Source organism: Hyposmocoma kahamanoa, unplaced genomic scaffold, assembly GCF_003589595.1.
Source record: "Hyposmocoma kahamanoa isolate Upper Pololo Valley unplaced genomic scaffold, ASM358959v1 81, whole genome shotgun sequence".
Taxonomy (NCBI): Eukaryota; Metazoa; Arthropoda; class Insecta; order Lepidoptera; family Cosmopterigidae; genus Hyposmocoma; species Hyposmocoma kahamanoa.
The window spans coordinates 11,162,626-11,184,173 of NW_020654080.1; the positions used below are offsets into that span (position 1 = coordinate 11,162,626).

Genomic DNA, 21,548 nt, shown 5'->3' on the forward strand with positions numbered 1-21,548 from the left:
CCAGACGCTATACCAACTAAGCCACGGAACGAACCAGCAGACCTCACGAATGTTTCTATGTGCTTGCGTCGTATCTTTGTATTTGGTTTTTTCAATGACTTTTTAGTCGTAGCGCCATCTATGAGAAATCTATGGAAGTATTGTGGCCTTGTACTAGCGTGCAATGAGCCATTCTTTTTTTTTTTTAGATTGCGCCGTTATTTTTTTTATTTGCTCACAAATAAAATGTCAAATTTTCGAAAAATTCCTGACCGTGAAAATGTACAATCAGAATTTACTAGTGGCCTCAAGAACTAGCTTAAGATATAGGGATTGTTACAAATAAAATTGTAGTGTTGCAACTATTGTAACATCTTCATAAATTGACATGATGTGCACTGAGTCACTAACAACCAAAATTGACAATTTGTTTCATAGTCATTATTCGAACAATTTTAACTTAATTTCTCAAAAAAAAACATGAGTTCAACTCAGATTTACTTTAATTATTATCGAACCAACCTCTAATATCCGTAATGCAAACGAAAAGAAAATGTTCAGAAACAGCTAAAATTGTAGCCCTATTGATACCAAGACCTTTCATTTAACACTACAATTTTATTTATAAGCAATCCCTACACCTTAAGGTAATTTTTAAGGCGATTAGTAAATTCTGATTGTACATTTTTCACAGTCAGTTTTGTTGATAAACAAATAAAAAATCTCTTAAATGTCTAAAATAACGGTGCAATAATTAGATTTTGTACGTACACAAAAATGGCTCATTGCATGCTAGGTAATGCACACTACTTCGATACCAAGTTTCAATTAATTTAGTGGAACAGTTTTAAAAGTCAGTGTACTTTTTTTATGTTTTAGTGACTAGAGTTGAAAGTTATCAAAAAAGTACATACAAAATTATAACTTATAAACCACTGATTTTCGCAGAACTAATGTTAATTTTAAATGGGTCGTTACAATGTCCTATATCTAAAAAAAATATGGACCACTGTAAATGGGCCTGCACTGTAATGTGAGAAAGAGAACTTTATATTGTGCACTGAAGTTAATAATCGTAAGATTTGCAAATCGTGACATCGTCCAATCATTTGATTAGCGCCATTTCTCTCACACAGCTATTAGTCATGCATACTTGCTTGTCCGCGTGACGCAATGGCAACAGTAGAGTAGCAGTATAACAACAACTGCAACAGTTGTTCGATAATGAGACTACCATGAAACTTTTGTGAGTTGTTGTGCCCATGCCCACATTCGACCCCACTGCTTGGCATTTTTCTCCATTAAGTTAAAGTGCCATGTCATCATTATTATTCAGCTGATTATAGTAAAATTTTCATGAGTTACGTTCGTGAGTGTCTCTAGAAAAGATTCAGGCCATAGACCACCACTGGCCCCTATACAAGTTGAGAACTTCACAAATTTTCAGTGGCATTGCAGCACATGCTAGATGCAGATAGTGTCACATGAAAGTGACGTTATAAATAACCTAATATACTAATATAACAAACATACTATGTTATAAAATCACTTGCAATGTATACTTATAAAGTAAAGTAAAATAATATTGACTGATCAAGTACTGACTTGACTGATATTAGATATTTATATTTTATTAATTAATGGCATCTTCCTGTCGTGAAATGTTACATCAGTCACGCTTCATTTTTTTATTCTTATGGCTTAAGTGTATGGATTGTTCGACATTAAACACATTTCCTATTCAAATAAATTGTTTGATGTACTAGTTACTATGCCTTGTATTCAGAGGTTCGATTACACTTATGAATACATCAATGTCCAAAAGAGCTTTTGTTTTGCCAATTTAAAAATCAAACATTGTAGGTGTACTGCACTTTTAAACAAATAATATCGAATCAAAGGTAAGATTCCATTGTAAGCCACTTGCTATGTTTTGAATTCTATTTACATTCTACGTCTTTCTCGGATTTCATTACATATGTTAGTGCTCTTCCAACAGAAATGTATCTCATATAACATATTTCAGATTGGTGGGTGATCTACTTCTGATGGAAATCTGGGAATGCTTATCTCAAGGTTACATGAGGTTGAGAAACCAAAATATTGGTATAAAGATGACCATAGGATCTTTGCCGCCTGTGCCTACGCAGGATCGCGCGTACGAATTATTCAACATTAGTGTTGACTGTAAGTAATAATAATTTATACAGAGTGTAACATAGAGACGTAATAATATTAAAGGATCCAGACTCAATTTAATTATTTACTTACTTATTTAGTTACTAACTTTTTTTATTAAAAATGAGCAAGTGCGCATTTTACCGCCATCTCACCTGATGTAAAGAGTCTAACTAATGTCTGCTCACTCTTGCCTACTTATTTAAGTGTTAAATCGGTGTATCTGCGTCACAACTGTATTGCAAACCCGAGACTAACAGAAATTACGAATAGATCATACACAAAAAAGTCATTCATGGGAGCAATAAATAAAGTGCAAAACAACAATCCCCTAAAAATAAATGCTGTTAACTTACCCTATTAAGTTACCTAATAGGGTAAGTTAACCTATTAGGTTAGCTAATAATATCATTTATTGCCAACTTACGTTTTCGGGTAGACTTAGGTATTATAAAACAGTAGTAACTAGTACAATACACAGGTGATGAATGTCCCCATACATATAGTTGTACATTATTTATGAACACGTGTTTATTTATTACAATTTTGCAATGGTGGGTAATCAGAACTATGTGAACCGTTCCACGTGCTCGTTAATCATGTATATGCTTATTGTAATTCACTGTTCATGGTGTATCTAACAATATTTACTTAATCACTACATGCAGCGCTTACGCATAATTATACACATTTGCAACGGCTCAGAATGCATTAGTACAGGGTATATGGAATGTTTCAAAGGCCACTTCGATGCTCCGTGTGATCTCTTATTGCGCTCTCATACTCCTCTGCATAGACAGCATTTTTGACATTTGGTTCAACCGGCCTTCATGTCTGGAGCCTTTGAACGATCCACTAATTTATAGTCGTGGCATCATCCTCCTAAAACATTCCAGCGCAGGCTAAGAGCAGTTACTCACGGCGAGTTTACAACGCGCGACAGCATCGATATAATTGATATAATCGGGCGTCGCTACACTTGTGACTTATAAGCTATTTCATCAATGCAATGGCGCGTTTGTATCGATGCAATCATGCCGTTGTATCGGTGCAGCCGCGCATCACCACTAAGGCCAACGCCTCCCAATAAATTTACCAACGTTGGTGCAAGTTGGCTGGGTGAAGGCATAGTATCATTTCAAAGTAATCTAACTAGCTAAGAAGGTACAAACTTCGAATAAACTAAATTATGTAAAAAACCCCGACTGCAAAAAAATACTGAAAAGAGATCTTTTGCTTCAGCAATGTAGAATGCACTACGGATGCGATGTGTTTTGTTCAGCACCTACTTACTTAGGCGAATTATTAATTATGGTCATTGACATACTTAGGAATATATATGAATATGCAGTTGACACCCGATTTAAACAAATAATAAAATATATTGTAATATAACTTGGATTTTATTAGGAGTGCAGGCGGTGATAAACAATTGGGTTTTATTTTTTAAATCATTTTGCTTATTTCAAACTTTTAGTTTATTATGGAACAAGTTTTCCAATAAAGTATTGGTAAGTAAATTGTTATCTTTAGTTTACCGTACAGCTTGTACAGTGAACCAAAGATAGCAGATTAAGGCGCATCATTTGCCGTGCAATGTCGACCACAAGATACCTCTTCAAATTGTTCGCAACCCTGGTGACAAGACCCATGCAAACTGTGTTGGTCACTTCTCAATGGTTTGAAATGATTTTGTGGCTCATCTCTTAACACTTTACTATGTAAAGTCACGATAGCCTCCATTATACTTGATCGCAGCTCTTCATTTATTATATTTAAACTGATTCGTTTAAATATTAAAACTGTTTTCTGTTTGGTCAGGTGCCAGTTATGTTTTGATGTATGTGTACCCGTGTTCATGTTCGCTTCTTGTAAGACATCTATGTTTGCTTTTTTTGCTGGCGTAGCTGCACCTCATACGTTCCAGGTCTGTATTCTGTGTCATCCGGCTGTTCTTCTGGGATGTTGTGGAGTACTCGAAGATCCGACTTATTACAAGACTATCGTAGTGGTTTCCATTGAAGGTAAAGTTGTGATGCTACCCACTGCATCATCGGTTTTTGGAGTGAAAGTTACTGAAGGTGCTGAAGTGTTGTTTCATTGGTATACATTGACATCTATGTGGTAGAATTCAACGGCCGCTATTAAAATAGTAGTTCCTCCCCACTGTCCGTCTTGGTATTGTGGCATAACGTACATATGGCGTAGGATTTTTTCATCATCTTCACTGTAGTTAAAGTTGCTTCTTTTACGACTGGGTTTTCCTGGTTCTCGTCTACATAACGGACTAGGTCCCTTCTTATTGCGTGGTGGTCAAAGGTAGTATAGAGTAATTCACTTAATTGGTGAGCAATTGCGTACGTTTTCAGAATACGCAGTATCCATCCGCGTACATGTGAACTATAGAGGTATTTGTGGGGATGTCCATCATTTATTTGATTGATGGTATTAAATAATTTAATATTGAACACCATCAACGTTCTCAACAACACTACCTAACCACTTACCCAAATAACTAACTACCTTTACTACCTACTATCTGTCACGCGCTGCAAAGCCGGTAGGAGTCTGGCCACCGGTTGCGGCTGGTTGGTCTTCGCTCCACAATCAAATTTAAGAGCGCTTAAACTGTGCCCCCTGGTACGTCGTGTAGTACCAATGAGCACTTCGGTGGCGCATGTATTGCAACAATTAATACGATTAGGAGCGGTCGGGGATATGGCCATTATAGTAGCAGGTAGTACGCTATGCGACTGTTTCTTATACAAAAGCTTAACATTCCACATCCGCTACTTGAAAAATAACGTCATCGAATGTGGCATCGTTATTTGTAAACAAGTACCGCCTGATAAGGGACTGTGATCTCATTAGACGTTAATCTTTGTTCACGTGCGATTTATGATTAATTATTACGAGATAACATTGCATGCTATCGCAAGCATTCGAGTCGCATAGAGCAAACGAACGGGGAGTCGGTTCCGACTGATTTTTTTTACAACTACATTTTGTTATTTAATGTATGTAACATGTTTAATTAGATAAGGATTAATACTATGTCATCCAGAATACAATCCAAGACTTTTTTGTTTTAAAAAAAAATTGTAATTAATTATTACGCTGGGTAATTTAGAAAAAAACTATGTTGACCAATCTAGAATGGTTTGACATGAACTAGTTTTTTTTAAATTGTAGTTTATTATTATACTAATCACTATTTACTTATTGCCCTTCGACGATAGTAATGTTTTATATGAAAATATAAAATTTATGTAACTTCTCAGTAATTATCGAGTTCTTAGGCTTTCGCGATTGTTATACATAGGAAGTGAAACTATTTTTCCGGATTTAAATCGCGTATTTGTTTTTTCAAACAAACCAACGTTTCGGGCCCATGTCCATGTCATGGGACCGTGCCCTAGTCAACCGTGACCATGGGACATGGAAAGGACCCGAAACGTGGGTTTGTTTGACATTGCTTCGCCCACACAGGAGTCATGGTGGTCTTAAATTATTGATACAGTAGTCATCTACCCAAAAAATTAAACTACGAATTGTCGATATTCCAAAGATTCGCACGAAACATGCTTCCGTATTGATAAGACGAATGGCTACGGAGTGAAATTCCCTGCCTGCAGACTTATTCCCTGAACGTTATAACTTGGGCATTTTCAAGGCGAAAGTGAATAGGCATTTTTTAGGTATGCATGCTCCGTCGCCGACTTCATCGTCAGTTTCCACCGGGTGAGATGGAGGTCAAATGCGCATTTATATATCTTATAAAAAAAATAGTGAGCCAAAACCTTAAATATTTAAAATATAAAAATCATAACATATCACTTCATTCCGACATCCCGGGATTTAAAAGATGATGCAATGTATTTTAAGAAACCGCTTCTATATTTCGACAGCAATTCACGGCAAAACGGGAAGTTTAGATTTATAATCATCCGAATATCCGACCATTAATTATAACTATCGAATTCAGGTTTTCGCGATTACTACACAACGGAAATGAAACAATCTTATTTTCGGATCCATCAATCAGCCATGACCATGGGACCTGTAAGGACCACGAAACCATATAATAATACAAGTATGGCAACTCCATAGAAACTTAGCAGCGCGGCCTATGTATGTGCACGCCTGCCGCGCGCTGTGTACGAACGCGCTCATTCGTATAACAATGAAAAGCCGACGAGTGCATCGAGAGATTACGCGAATGAGCGTCCGCGTCCGTACTCGGCGCTCGCACATAGAAGCCGCGTTGCTACGTTTGTATAGAGTTACCATACTTGTGTTATTATACTATGCCTTAACGTTGGTTTATTCGAAAAAACAAAGATTGATGCGATGTCCATCCGGAAAAACGGTTCCATTTCCAATTTTATTAATATATAATTTTATTATACCTTGTAAGAAGCGCTTAGAGGTAAACTAAAGTAATGTAGTCGCTATTAATAAAACTACATTTTCAGTATCTGTGCCGCAAACAGAAGTAAGAACTGTGCCAAGAACAGGAGAGATACTGCTCATCTCTTTTGGACCGGATAATGCTAATCGAAGATTTTTCTTCGTGCACAACGTTAGGTGCCTTCCGTCGCCAAAAAGTGAGCAAATAATACGTTATTTATCATAAATATGAAAAGCGTTTTTTTAGTAACAGTAAATAAGTTGTTTTGTATTTGGTGTAATACATATAATCTAAATAAACCTTGTAGTGCAACATCATTCCAAAACCCAATCACGGCATCTGGTTTTTGTTTCTTCTCAACCTTTAATATAACTCCTATTTTCATTTCAGATAACATACATTCATTCTTCTCACTATCTCTACACGCGTGTTACACCGACAAAATGGGAAAACTGAAGCCCGGGGATACAATGGTGGCCATAAGTTTAGCTTATATTCAAAAGGAACTGATGTTGTTTGATGCTATGGAATATCTAGCAGGGTCACCTCTTAGCGAAGCGATACTAAGGCCGGAGCCGCGGCATTTTGTTAAGACTGATTCTAAATCTTCGTTTAATATGCAGTGTCAAGTGAGTGTGAAAAAAACTTTTTGGTATTAATTATTGTTGAGACAATATAGTATTGTATAGTAGCAGTAGGGTCACCTTCTGAAAGAGTTCGTCCAGGGTAGTACTGCCACCTTACCTATTTCTGCCACCAAGCAGGAGCGTAAGCATTACTGCGTTCCGGTTTTTAAGAGTCCGTGTGCTGGTGTAATTACAGGCACATGGGACTTGTCAACTTATGTCTCAGGGTGACGGGCGCAGTGGCAGTGCCCCTCAGATCTTTGCGATTTAAAGCTCTGAGAGGTAGCTTACCATCAGGCATAGGTCTTGTTCGTCTAATAATAAAACAAAGATACGCATGCACACGTTAGGAAGCTACAGTTAAAAAGCTGTTTAATCCAATACAAAGATCCGTAACAAGCACATGGAGATTTGTAAAATCTGGTGGCTCGATTCGTGGCTTAGTAAGAACGGTAGCCATGTTGAGGCGAATTCTGTCGGATCGGAAGAATTTTTCTTAGTGTTTGTACGATCTTTATATCAATAATAATAACAAAAGTGGAGTATTTTCACAAAAAAACATGAATTATCATGATAGTAAAAACATCATGATATTCATTAAAAATAAACATTTTTGGTATTAATTCAAATCATTCGATTTCTAATTATTAATACAAAGATCGAACACTCTGAAAAAATTCCTTCGATCCGGCCGGATTCGAACCGACGTCTTCTAGCTTACCGTGCCAGGCGCTACACCAACTAAGCTTTAATCATTCTATTTCTACTCAGGAAGGATATGTAGGTACTGCACATTTATTACAAATAATCTATAGGTAAGTAGTCTGAATGCCGAAATTGCCAAACAACTTATTTAGTTAAAAGTGGTGAAATTAAAGTCACATGGGACTTGTCAACTTACGTCTCAGGGTGATGGGCACAGGGACAGTGCGCCTCAGCAGATATTTGCGATTTAAAGCTCTGAGTGGCACTGCAACTGTTCTGATGTAGCTTACCATCAGGCGCACGATTTGTTCGTCCCGTCACTTGATATTATAAAAAAGTAAACTTGTTAATATTTCAGTGGACAAAGGTTCTAAACCCTAGTCAACAAGCGGCCGTATTCTCCTCAGTTTCGGCGGCACTAAGCGACAGACCATGTATTCAAATGGTACAGGGACCACCGGGGACAGGTATGACAATTGTATTTATAAAACAAAACTCCAACTCTGTAACTTGAAATTTATTGAAATGTCTTTCGAGTTAGACAGCCTATTGACGCTTTATGCCAAAAATGCAGTATGCCAGATTCTCATAATCCCGAAGTCACTTCTAGGAACAGATTTGGTTAATTTAAAAAGTTTCCATTAAATCCTGTTGTGTTAATACATTTAACTGCCTCCGTGGCCGAATGGTTACGGTTACCTATCAGTAGTCTGAAATAACATTTTCCAGAAATAACGTTGGCTCGTATTTTCATAACCGCGAAAGTAATTTTGAGAGGAAAATGTTTTTTCTTTTAAACTTAACCTAACCGAACCTAATCGTGTCTTTGCGATAAACATCCACCAACAACGGTTTCGTTATAATTCGGTTTTCGGTGTAATGAAAATTCGAACAAATGTTATTTCGGAAAAAAAATTGAGTTTGTGATACGTTACCAACGATTACCAGCCGAACTGTAACGCAGAGGTCCCAGGTTCGATTCCTGGGCCGGGAGAAATATTTGTATGGCTTATATTTATTTCTTTCGTGAGTTTCAGTGTAATTTGTGGTTGTCTATGTGTGTGTCCATGGCACCCGCGACACAGGATTTTCCTAGTGCGGGGCTATGTTGAGTGTGTGCGTTATTATTATACATTCTTGAATCGCAAAAAAAATCATTCTGAAATATGTTGACAAATACCCTAAATTCGGTTCTAGCCTTGTACTCTCGCTCTTCTGACATCCGTCCGAAACAATTACTGTCAAATAAGTAGTAGTCGATGAAAATTTAAAGACGCATGATGCGAATGCTTATCATACATTGTCTTTTACTTTGGTCGAATATTACTTATTTGACAGTAATTGATAAAGATGTCGGACGGAGAACGAGACAAGACCCCCTGGCACTCACCAGCCGCTTCCGCGGTGCTCTTGCTCAACTCACTTGACTCGTGCGTGTGATATACGCTATAGCCTAACCTCCCTCCTCGCCAACGTATCTTTAAGCAATATGGCACTCTACTAATCTGGCATCCTACTAATTTGACATTCCGCTAATCTGACATTTTGCATGTTTGGCATAAAGCATCAAAAGTTTAAACAGTTAGAGCGCATTTATTCGAGACGAATTTCATTGCGCGGCTGCCGCGTCCGCGCCGCCGCAGCGACCGCATACGTCCAACTGTCATGGCAAAATACGCTCTATTCGTTTATTACGTTTTAAATTAAATGAGCGTCCCGAGCGCGCGGGCGAGACTGACTTGTCTTTGGTCTACGCGGCAGCAGGAATTTCAATGTTGTTGCCTAGTAAATAGAATTCGGATTCGCCATTAATGTACGCGAAAGCGTGGTAACTGGGCGGTCGCCGCGAGGCGGCCACGCGAAAACGTTCCCGCCGTGTAACTGGGCGCTTAGGGCGCCTTCAAATTAGACACTCGATACATACAAACTACACAAAAAACACACGGAAAAACTCTACTTTATTAACATTCCGTGGAGAAGTGGTTGAGTTGAATGATTTTTGCAGGGAAATCAAGCGTAATATGTGCCATAGTGATGTCTTACTTCTACGATCTTAAAGGGAAGCTACAACATAATAGAGGCAAAATTTTAATTTGCGCGACCAGTAATGCCGCGGTCGACGAGATCGTTTGCAGGCTGCTTAACATCAGACAGAACTTGCCTAAAAGTTAGTATAAAAAGTGAATAAGTAAGTAATCCACTTTATATTAATTCAATTCTCCTAAGTCAGAGAAGAACATAACTGAACACGACATGCAACTATGAATCCATGCTTAACTAGAACACATAAATAGCACAAGGAATATCTTAATATTTATTTACTAATTTCAATTGAAAATTAAAGGATTTCATAGACGCGTAAAAACGTCCACGGCGGTCATAAGATTAAAATCAACGAATTTTGTGAGCTGAAACCTTTTCAGCCTTTTCAGTCACCTTCCTTTTCTTGTTATATGTAATGCTGCGATGTAATGTGCTGAATAAATACCTTATCTATCTATCTATCTATGTATTAACGAGAATTAATTATGAACTAAGATTAACGTAGTTATTGCGAGTCTAAATTACAGCAGCTTATTTTAACGGATCAGTTGTATCACGTAGTATTACTTATTGTATGTAATTTTATGTTTTGCGCAGCCGAACGGTTCCGTATGGTTCGCGTAGGCCGTGCAGAAGCGATGCATCCGCTGGCATACAACATCTCGTCGCAGCAGCTAGCACAACGCGACGCCGTCGCAAGACAACAGGCCGAGCCCGTGCATGCCGGACTCACTGCAGAGGCATGTAATATAGTTGCTGCAATCTCAGTAGGCGAAGCTTCAATTTTATGCTCATAGTGGCGTAGGTTCAATTTACACTGCCACGGTATGGAAGCGAATTTGTGCATAGCGCAATTGCCATAAAGAACTTTATGGCAATTGTGTAACGTACAAACTAGATACTAGTAGTTTAGTAGCAAAAGAGCGCTTTGTGAACGAGTTCGTCCAGGAAAGTGGCATCAGATCTTTGCGATTTAAAGTTCTGAGTAGTGCTATAGAGTACTAAAAAAACCGTCTTCAAAAGTTCGTGGAATTACAACTATTTGCCAAGTTTTATTGAAATCGATTACCGGAAAGTGCACGAAACCGGATTCCTAGTTTGCCACCCTGAGAGGTGGAATATTTTCTTCAAATTTAAATGGGACCACCCACTTTCCAACAAAAAAGAATCATGAAAATCTGTTCACAAATTTACAAAAAGCCGGCGTTATCGCGTAACATACATATAAAAAAAATACAATCGAATTGAGAACCTCCTCCTTTTTTTGAAGTCGGTTAAAAAAAGCGAAGCTTCAGTTTAATAGACATAGACTAAATTGAACATAATATAATGAACTTTATGACAATTGTGCAACATACAAAGCGCGTACAAACTTGATACAAAAAAAATAGCGTACAAACTTGATACGATGCGATAGCTGCTGGAAATCCCGAGACTGCGTGAGAATTCTCGGAAGAAGGCGAAGGAAGAGGCGTGACCTGTTTTTTGGCTTGTACATTACACAGTTGGCATTCATTACGCTGTGTTACAAAAATTCGTGTCCGTTCTACGACGAGACCGAAAGTAATAATACAATATCTCCAAGAAACCTATAAATACTTATTTAATTAACTGCCTTGTATTGTTTCAGATCTCTCACATAGAGGCCAAGATAAACATGTGGCGGACACAGGAGCAAGACGCAAAAGATCCTGAACGAGCAGCTTACTGCAGCGGCCGGGTCAAAGAACTCCTAAATAGATTGGATTTGGTAAGATAGAGATATACTTATTACTGTCATAAGTCAACAATTACTGTTATAAAACTTTGGAATATAATAGAAGAATGTAATAGCGTTTACAAACGGCGAATTTTAGCATCGCGTTTGCTTCGATGCAACCGCGTGGGTGGACGTGGGCGGAGCTTATTTTAAAAGATTTCGGTTCCTAATAACATCGAAAATAGTTCTTTTAAGTCGTAAGGTGGATCACAAATTAAAGATGGCGGTTATTTAAAGTAGATATTATTGTTCCATGAGAATTTTAGTTTCTGTGGGGATGCCAAAAATAAAAGATTCAGATTTCAAGATAATGCAAATTTTTCATCAATCTAAATATATTATAATATGAAATGTATTAGATAACTTTTACTACTAGTGCTTACCTATTTCTAATATCTTAGCCTAAGATGAGAAGAAGAGAAGAGAGAACTTTGTACATAATATAATGTCTATGCCGTAATTCATTATTTACAATTACGATTTTACACTATGCTACTTCGACAACACGGACGAGATGCTTCTTAATAATCTTTATACTCCGATAAGAATGAACATCATTACAAACCCATGTAAGAAAAGATTTCTTATATCGATCGATTAATCTAGTGTTTATGATTACAATTACAAATGATTTTGTACTTTGGTAATTTTTATTACATGTAAGCAATTACTTTTGATAGCGTAAGGACTAAAGTACCTATTGAATTGGTAGTCATCAGGGTACCTACTATATGTTTTAGTGACAATTGTCTCTAATGACTCCGTAAAATATTTATATGCAAAATGTTACTTCTTGTAAGCGCAAGTGGTGTACAGTTTGCCATACAAAAACCACCACCAACACCCATCAGCGACAAAAACTGTAAACTCATGGTAGAGGCAAACATGTCTGCTCTAATCAGATATCAAAACAACAACACAAACCGTGAACAGTATCGCTGTTACACTACCTGCATGATACGTAACACATGTACTACAGATTGTTAAGTTCCAAACACCACGACAACAATGTGTAAGAAATAATATAATATATAATTTGTTGGTAATTGGTAATTTCATAAATTTATTTCGGTGGCTAGCTTCGTAACGGCGGCGGAGGAGGTGGGCCCGGAGAGAAACTCCGCGCCGATCAATTGGCGCACGCGGAACGTCGTATCGTAGATTGTGCACACATCATTGTCACTACTCTCTCCAGCGCACACAATCATAAAATGAGAGGGTAACCTATTTTCAATTCCTTTTGTAATGTGAACAGCGTATTCAGCTTTATGCTGTGTAATTCGTTCTCGTTCTTATCATAAGTGATATAGAGTTGAATTTAAATTTATCGCGTGAAGCTCAGCTCAATACACTGCCATCCTAGTCATAAACAACACATTTGCAATTTGGTAACTTTCGAGATATTGGCACCTAATTTTTCTTTGAAATATCGCAATGCTATTACAATAGTGTTGTAATTCAAAATATGTGAAGTTCAAGACTCTATCAATACTGAACGTAAAATTGGATTTTCTACACTACAATAAAACAGTGTTACAATATTGTAAGGAACAATTACAAGATATCTACTTAACTCAAAATGAGACACACGTTATGTGAGCTAGTTCTACCCAAAACAGTGCTTAAAACAAATATATAATATTTTTTTCCTTTTACCTTTAAATGTATTTGGAATTGTTTACATGTCTGTAATAAACTGTAATCCTATACACAAATTTTATGATCTTTCACGGCGAGTGAGTTCGTTTTTCATCGATTCTGAGAAAATACACTTTTTGAGTAAGTACACTATTGTAATAATTATGTCGGTTACGCTGGTTTTGCTTAACAATAAAACTTAATCTAAATAAGATATTGAAAAACCGCTTTCAGGGGGTTATAGATCTCACTTCCCTGATTCCAGATATGCTAATAACTCAATTTCTCAAAAACGTCAATTATGTTGTTTATAATAAAGACGATGGTACAAATCCGTACAGAACATACGGATCGTTGACATATTTATGTAAAATTGTCAAGATCCTAAGACAGTTTGTGAAACATGACTACTGAAGTCATTCTCGGATATGACAATGACACATTATCACAGAACACCCCATTTTATAATCATTATTTGCGTACAGGTTAAAAAGGCGAATAGCACTGTGCATAGTGGACGAAGCGGGACAGGCGATCGAGCCAGAGACGCTGATTCCGCTCACGCTCGACGTAACGCATCTGACGCTCATCGGAGACCCGCAACAGCTGCCTGGATACATCTGCTCACAGGTTCATCTTTAAGTCTATTCACGAAACACAGTATATAAATTATTATCACAAAACAGAGTTTTAAGCCGTGTGATTCCTTTCAATTTTCAGATTGTGATACGTCAAACATGCTTTATCGCATGAAAATCATGAAAATAATACAAACTACATGAAACGACTTATGTACATGTAAAATGGCTAGTTAGGGCTAGCACGATAGGGCGCGACTAGCGCGAGAGCGACACAAAGTGCGAGACACTGCTTTTGTCGCATAGAGATCGCGCACATTATGTCGCACTCGCGTCTGGTCGCGATTGGACTAGGGATTGCTCTTTTCAAATAAACTTAAATGCTATGGAATACACTTTAAATCAAATTTGTGTTTATTCTGCAGCCGTGTCGTCTTTCCATACATCTTTCTAACATGTAGTCTTCAATTTTGTAATATTACTTTGCAATGAAAATATTTTTAATGTAGTTTTTAAACTTAGGAAATGATAATTTTAATATATGCTCCGGAATCTTATTGTAAAAACGTTATACAGTTCCCCATAAAAGAGTTGTTTACCTTGGTTAAATGAAGTCGTGGTACGTTAAGTAAGTACGTTAGGTACGTGGTAAGGTTAATATTATGGATATCTTCTTTCTTATTGAAATTATGTATATTTTACGGGCATATAAAATCTTTGCGTAAATGTACTGTGATGCCACGGTCATGATACCAGTCTCCTTAAACTTTTCTCTGATAGAATCTAGTTCAGACACAGATGTCTTGCCCTAAATGCAACATTGCAACTTTAACACTGCCAATGTCAAATTTATCTGAAGTTTATGAAATAAAGAAATTTATTATAATATAATACACAAATAAATAATTGTTTACAGCGAGCGAAAAAACACGGTCTAAACGAGAGTCTTTTCTCCCGTTTAACATCATGCGCCGAGAATTGGAAAGAAGGCAGTCCTGTGATCCTATTGAACCGTCAATACCGCATGCACCCTGAGATCGCGGAGTACCCCAACCGTGCGTTCTACGGCGGACACATCACAACTACGTCGCCACCGCGTCCGGACATACCGCTGCCGCCCTATTGCATTATTAGTATCTCTAGCGGAGATAAAGGACAAGGTAGCTGGTGCACTGTACTGAACACATGAAGCTAAAATATCACGCAAATCACAGCGAAGGCATCATTCTTCATTTAAAGAACACTCATGTTTTACTTAACTATAAATTCTATCTTAACTTTGATTGAATTCTTTCCAAAAGACAAAGACCGCGGTAGTGTATAGTGCGACAAGAAAAGTACTAAGTAACATTTTGTCTGCTGTACTATTTAAGGTTTTTTTTTATAACATCAACAGTTACAGTGCCACTCAGAGCTTTAAATTGCAAAGATCTGAGGCGCACTACCACTGCGTCCGTCACCCTAAGACATTAGTTGACAAGTCCCACGTGCCTATAATTTCATCAGCACCCTTACCCTTCAAAACCGAATCACAGTAATGTTCACATTACTAATTGACGGTAGAAATAGGTATGGCGGCAGTGCTACCTTGCACGAACTCGTTTTTTTCTTTCTTTTTCTGTTTTGTTTCTTTCTTTTCGTGTGGTAGTCAAATAAATTTATTTTCTTTCTTCTTTCTAATACATCGTTTTAAATTCCTGTTGATCGACCTACAATTATTTGTCCCAGGAGCGTCTGGCGCTAACGAGATGGAGGCGTGGGGCGTGTCTCGTCTAGTCACCGCGTTGAATTCATTGCTGCGTCCGCGCGGGCTCAGCCTGGCCGTGGTCACTCCCTACAACGCACACAAGGAGCTCATCAAGCGCAACTTGAAGTTGCTACAGGACCCGTAAGCTATAACTTAATTGTGATATTTGAACACTTGAGTAAAAGTGTTCCTTAGTCCAGCATGGCCAAAGTCGAATTTTTGATTAATCGATAAAAATCGTAGGTTCTAGTCGCAAATACTAACTACATTTAGTCGGTCGAAATAGTTGAAAGTCGAGAACCGTAGTACCTAGCTTATGTCTGATTGCACTAAAAAATACTTGATTTAGTCTGTTCTAATCGTGAAAAATAAATGTATAAAAAATCGAGCCAACATAACATCCTCTTTTTGACAGCTATGAACAGCGACAGAACGTAACTTACCAATAATTGCCCAAATAGGAAACGAATAATTATTTATCTCCTCTGTGAACTGAATACTAACAATGTTTTTATTTCGGTTAAATAAATAGTATTAATTATTATTAATTTTATATCTGCATTTTACATCATCACTTTCCATCGGGTGAGTTGGATGTCAAATCAGTGCTTATTTTTCTATAAGAAATAACTTTATTTATTGCAAACATAATGAGTAGAAAACTAAAGGAAAGGAACGATGTTCAATATGTGTCTTGTGTCCTGATTTGCTCTACAGTATTTTTTTTATTTTTCAGAGCGGATACTTGCGCCCCTGTAGAGGTAAACACAGTGGACAGCTTCCAAGGGCAAGAACGTGACATAGTGGTAGTGTCACTGGCAAGGTCAAGTGGCGTGGGTTTCCTCACCGACACAGGACGAATGAACGTGATGCTCACACGTGCTAAGCATGCGCTGCTCGTTTGCCTTAATCCTCACGCCATAATTGTACGTATACCAACTCTTCACCGGTCGGATATATCCATAATATTTATTTATTTATTTCCAAGTTACTTGCTATTATTACAGGTGATACGACGGATTGTGGGCGCTGAATACGGAGGTCCCGGGTTCGATTCCCGATAGGACCAATTTGGGAAATGAACTTTTCTAAATTGGTTTTGTTCTGGGTGGTCCAGAATTCCGTTGCTCTGGTACTCATAGTACCTGCAATGAATTCCCTAGTTAGAAGAGACCAGACAATTGGTCTAACCATATTATTATTATTATTATTATTAGACCTTCTTTTAAATGTTATGGCCCGATCGAAGTAATCGATGATTGACGTTGGCCGTCAAGTTGAGGGACACACGCGTTTTTACTCAAATATTGACCCGTAAATTTCGACAGAATTCACTAAGAGGAAAATTTACAAATCTACAACGACACGACAGAGAACCTACACAGACAATTACAGAAACAATTTTTTTTTTTCAATAAATTTACACAGCACATGTACATTATTATACCTATAGTCGTCACAAAATAAGAGGCACCTTTTGACACTTGTCATCGGAACGTAAATAAGGATGTCCATATTAAAGGATTCTCACGAGAAATCAATACGAAATTGAATGAGTCTGTGATCATTTGGATTATTTTTTGGGTCATTGGTTTTCAGTTCTAGATAGAACAATTAACATTTATTTAACCAATATAGAGTTTAATATAGATAATAAGTAAGTATTTTAAATGATCACATAGACCACCTGTAGCTGCTATTGCAGCTTAGTTACATTTACACAGTTCACAAGGATAACCTGTAGTTAAATAGTAAAATTCTGTGCAAAACAAAAAAGACTTCATGGTTTAAATTTGTATTCCCTTTCATCGGATGATAACCCATCAGTCGTCAGTTGAGCTAGTATCAACTGTATGTATAGTATTCGATTTTCGAATCATATTATCAATGTTAACATCTCTGTCTAAATCAAAATGTAAATATTTTTTAAGTGATTTTTTTTAACGCGCTCATACTCATAGTCCCGTATTAGGGAAACCCTGTATTGCTGGTGCCAAACTCACGAGAGAAATAAATGTAGGCCGTACAAATATTTCTCCCGGCCCGGGAATCGAACCCGAGACCTCTGTGTGGTAGTCCAGCATGGTAATCGTTCAGCCACAGAGGCAGTCAAAATGGAATAATTTGAATTGCATTCAAAGTTATATACCATTGTATTCCTTAGTTGTTGAATTGGGGGCCTTGTGACGACTATAATGCGATAGTGTGGACAACAAGACAACAGCAAAAAATATGTTAACTTCACATCAAATTCAACACTATATTGACACAAGCTATCTTTTTTTTTAAATGATTTCGATAACAATGTCTTAGAATATGTTTCCACGTTGACATATAGAGACAAGAGATTACGTATGCTATCAAAATCTTATTTACATATACTTCACGCCCTTTTCCCATAAGGGTAGACGGCGACAACATGTCATTTCCCACATTGGTCCTTCCGGGAATCGCACTCAGGACCTCTTCAAGTTCGTCTTTCTTGGTGCCACAGTGCTAACCGAACCGCTAGGCCATTAAGGCCGTAAAAAATGGACTAACATGATTAATAATAATAACAAATATTTGAAATGGGTTAAGTTTAGTTACAGAGAATTGTGGGCTACGTAGTCCTCGCTGATATACTACAACAGGCTTATTACCGAACTTTAGCAACTGGTTGCTAATTGTACAATAGCAACGCGATTGCTACCAGTTGCGATTGCTAAGTTGGTATTATAATACGAAAAAGCAACCGGTCGCTTCTTGTCAAAGCATTTTCATGCAGTTTTAGTTTATTAGTTGCTCGCTAGAGGCGCTGTAGTCGACTGGTCGCAATTGTTCGTTCCGTAATACGAATTTATGTTTTGACAGCGATAATCGTGCAACTATTGCTAAAACGACTGGTCGCTAAAGATCGGTAATAACCCTGCCTAGCCCTAAAAAAATTTTATCTCATATAACCATTACCTATTTCGGCAAAAAAAATCGGTAATGTGAGCATTACCGCATTTCGATTTTGTAGGGTAAGGATGCTGGTGAAATTACAAGTACATGAGTCTTGTCACCGTATGTCTCATAGTGGCTGTGTTCCTCGGATCTTTGAGATCTAAAGCTCTGAATGGTACTAAAACTGCTAAGGACAGGCGTGTCGTTGAACATCAGACACACGACTTCTTCGCCCCGTCAGTTGGTATCAAAAAAACCCTTTTTAATATCAAACATTTTTTGTTTTAGAAAAATCACCAGTGGCGAACATTAGTCGAGGACGCTCAAAGAAGAAAACTGTATAAAATATTTCCAAATAAATTATGTCGAGCGGCGCCAGGGCCCATTCAGAATGACGACATTCTTAAGTACGTAATGTGAACAATCAATTTAAGTCATCAATCATAGGATCGTTTCTAACAGAACGACTTTTGAAATTGTATTGATGCTCCATAAGGAGCGAAGTATAATGACACAGTGAAACAGAACAGAAGGGTTCCATAACGGAAATCGCAAAAGTGTATAAATGATGCTGCATAGACTTATTATTCAACATTAACAAATAATCTGGGATCGACTATACCAATATTTGTACAAAAACTTGATTTAAATGGGTCAATGTATCATTTTACAGTCCTTTATTTACTTGAATAAGGGAACAAAATTCGTAAGGGAGGGCAAATTCGTGATTTTTGTTGCATTTACCTATCCGTGTATCTTTAAAAAAACGATAGTTTTTCTATAATAGCTACATAACGAGACCATTAATATCAATGACTAATAACACCAGAGAACTGCTAATTGCGATACAAGAGAGCGTAGTCGGGTATTTAATATACACTAGATGTCGCGACGAGTACTAACTAGTTATTTTTGTAACCATTGAGTATATAACCAGAAATAGAGATGATATGTCATTTAATTTGTTTGAAAACTATTCTGCCAAATCATTACGGTGACAACTACGCTCCGATTGCCCAGCCCGAATTCGAATCAATTGACGGCTGACGTCAATTGTTCCACTTCAAAACGATCAGTTTAACTTGAGATTTGCTATAATGGACGCACATTGAAAAATGTTTTCTGTTTTTCCTACACCGCCGAATGGAACAGCCCCCCATTGTTAGAGATATTATCTTTATTTACAATAAATACAGAATATTTTTGGAATATACGGAGACGTACACACAGGTCAGTTGTTGGCGCTGTACTATTTCAGCTTTCTAATTTGTGATTTCAGCGCAAGTGGCCCTTTTTTCGTCTCTATTTCTAGTTATACACTCGATGCTTGTAACTTCTTTGTTTTACATTGACAAGGTACAATTTATCGAAGCTACTCTAATTTCTAGTGATAACAAACAAATCAAGTAGATGACGCTTATTAATACGTAGATTTTTTTATTGATAGTGGCGGCTATTCTTTTATTTTGTTTAGGATTGGCGCCATATTAGGAAGCGTTAATTTATAAATTAGTTTGTAACAGACACTGCATTAAGAGGAATTATATACATAATATAAACTACACTCCAGACTATTGACCTTTTCAGAGCTACGATATGTATGTAGTATAGAGATTATTTTATTTTGATTATTTTTGGAAATGTTACAGCTAAGGTAACAAGAATAGTATAGTGAGTGATATAATACACGCCTGACAGCCCAGTGCATGTATGCGGAGGGCTAATTAAAAGTTTCCACAGATAATTATTTGCAGTGATAGAAACAAACTATAAAGTAAGTTGCCGACTTAAAAAAAAAACAAACGCAATAAATATAAACAACGAAATTAAATACGTTAAACAATTTGTTTGTTAGTAGCTACATATAATAGAAAAACATATCACTGAGTAACGTTTTAGTTTCAGTACAAAACTGGTGTTGAACAAGTTTACCTCACCATATCTTTTAACTAAGGAGTTAAATGAGCGAGACGCTCTGTTTAAAAATGCATTTTGCCGATAATTTGTCCTAACTCTAGGAACGTAAAGGGTGATAGGATTTCTCAGTACAACCTTGTTTAGCGACCCTCTTATGTTATTGGTCATCCATGATTAATATTAACAAAAGTAACGGGTAACTCACGTATTTAGGCCCAATTTTTCAAGGTTCGAACCAGTCCGTCGAATCACCGCCGCGGAATCTCATAATTAAGCACCACGGACTAATTCGAAACACGTCGAGCAAAAACTCTACTCAAATACATGGATTTAAGTCGAATTTAGTAGCAGTAAAGCTACTTATGAAAGAGTTCGTCCAGGGAACTACTACTACTGCCACCATATCTATTTCTGCCGCCAAGCAGTAATGTTTTGAAGGGTCATCATTCAGCCATACGACGCCCACTGCTGGGCATAGGCCTCCCCCAACGATATCCACGACGATCGGCCCTGCGCTGCCCGCATCCATCGGCTTCCCGCAACTTTTACCATATCGTCGATCCACCTGGTGGGGGGCCTACCCCTTTTTTTTTGTACTTTCCCGAACGCGGGCAGCCCATCCGAGCTGGATTCAACGAGAGATCTCTTTCTCAAAGTTGGACTTACCTAACTGGACTGACTGCCCCAGGTATACGTAATGGTCAACAACTTCGAGCGTAATGCTCCCAATTTTAACTGGAGCGGGTACAACATGGACATTCGACATGATCTTCGTCTTGTCCATGTTCATCTTAAGCCCACTCTTTGGGAAACACTACTGAGATCTTCGAGCATTGTGTTCAGGTCTCCCAAGGTCTCAACCATAAGAATTATATCATCGGCAAATCGAAGGTGTGTTAGATACTCGCCATTGATGTTGATGCCAAGTCCTTTCCAGTCCAGAAGCTTGAAAATATCCTCCAACGCAGCAGTGAACAGTTTCTGAGATATCACATCTCATGTCTCACGCCTCGTTGCAGGATCAGAGAACTGCAGTTCT

General features: G+C 37.6%; 1 protein-coding gene across 3 annotated transcripts in view; it reads left to right on the top strand.

Annotated features, from left to right (window-relative positions):
• Positions 1 to 21,548, top strand: part of LOC113234106 (helicase sen1) — a 95,983-nt gene that overhangs the window by 70,379 nt on the left and 4,056 nt on the right. For all 3 annotated transcript variants that reach the window (XM_026469358.1, XM_026469359.1, XM_026469357.1), the window contains 13 exons: positions 2,006 to 2,166; positions 6,633 to 6,764; positions 6,959 to 7,197; positions 8,258 to 8,366; positions 9,905 to 10,066; positions 10,540 to 10,682; positions 11,573 to 11,692; positions 12,781 to 12,920; positions 13,825 to 13,969; positions 14,834 to 15,077; positions 15,646 to 15,805; positions 16,401 to 16,590; positions 18,881 to 18,999. In XM_026469358.1, coding sequence (XP_026325143.1) covers positions 2,006 to 2,166; positions 6,633 to 6,764; positions 6,959 to 7,197; positions 8,258 to 8,366; positions 9,905 to 10,066; positions 10,540 to 10,682; positions 11,573 to 11,692; positions 12,781 to 12,920; positions 13,825 to 13,969; positions 14,834 to 15,077; positions 15,646 to 15,805; positions 16,401 to 16,590; positions 18,881 to 18,999 — 2,064 coding nt within the window. The remainder of the gene's footprint in view (positions 1 to 2,005; positions 2,167 to 6,632; positions 6,765 to 6,958; positions 7,198 to 8,257; positions 8,367 to 9,904; positions 10,067 to 10,539; positions 10,683 to 11,572; positions 11,693 to 12,780; positions 12,921 to 13,824; positions 13,970 to 14,833; positions 15,078 to 15,645; positions 15,806 to 16,400; positions 16,591 to 18,880; positions 19,000 to 21,548) is intronic.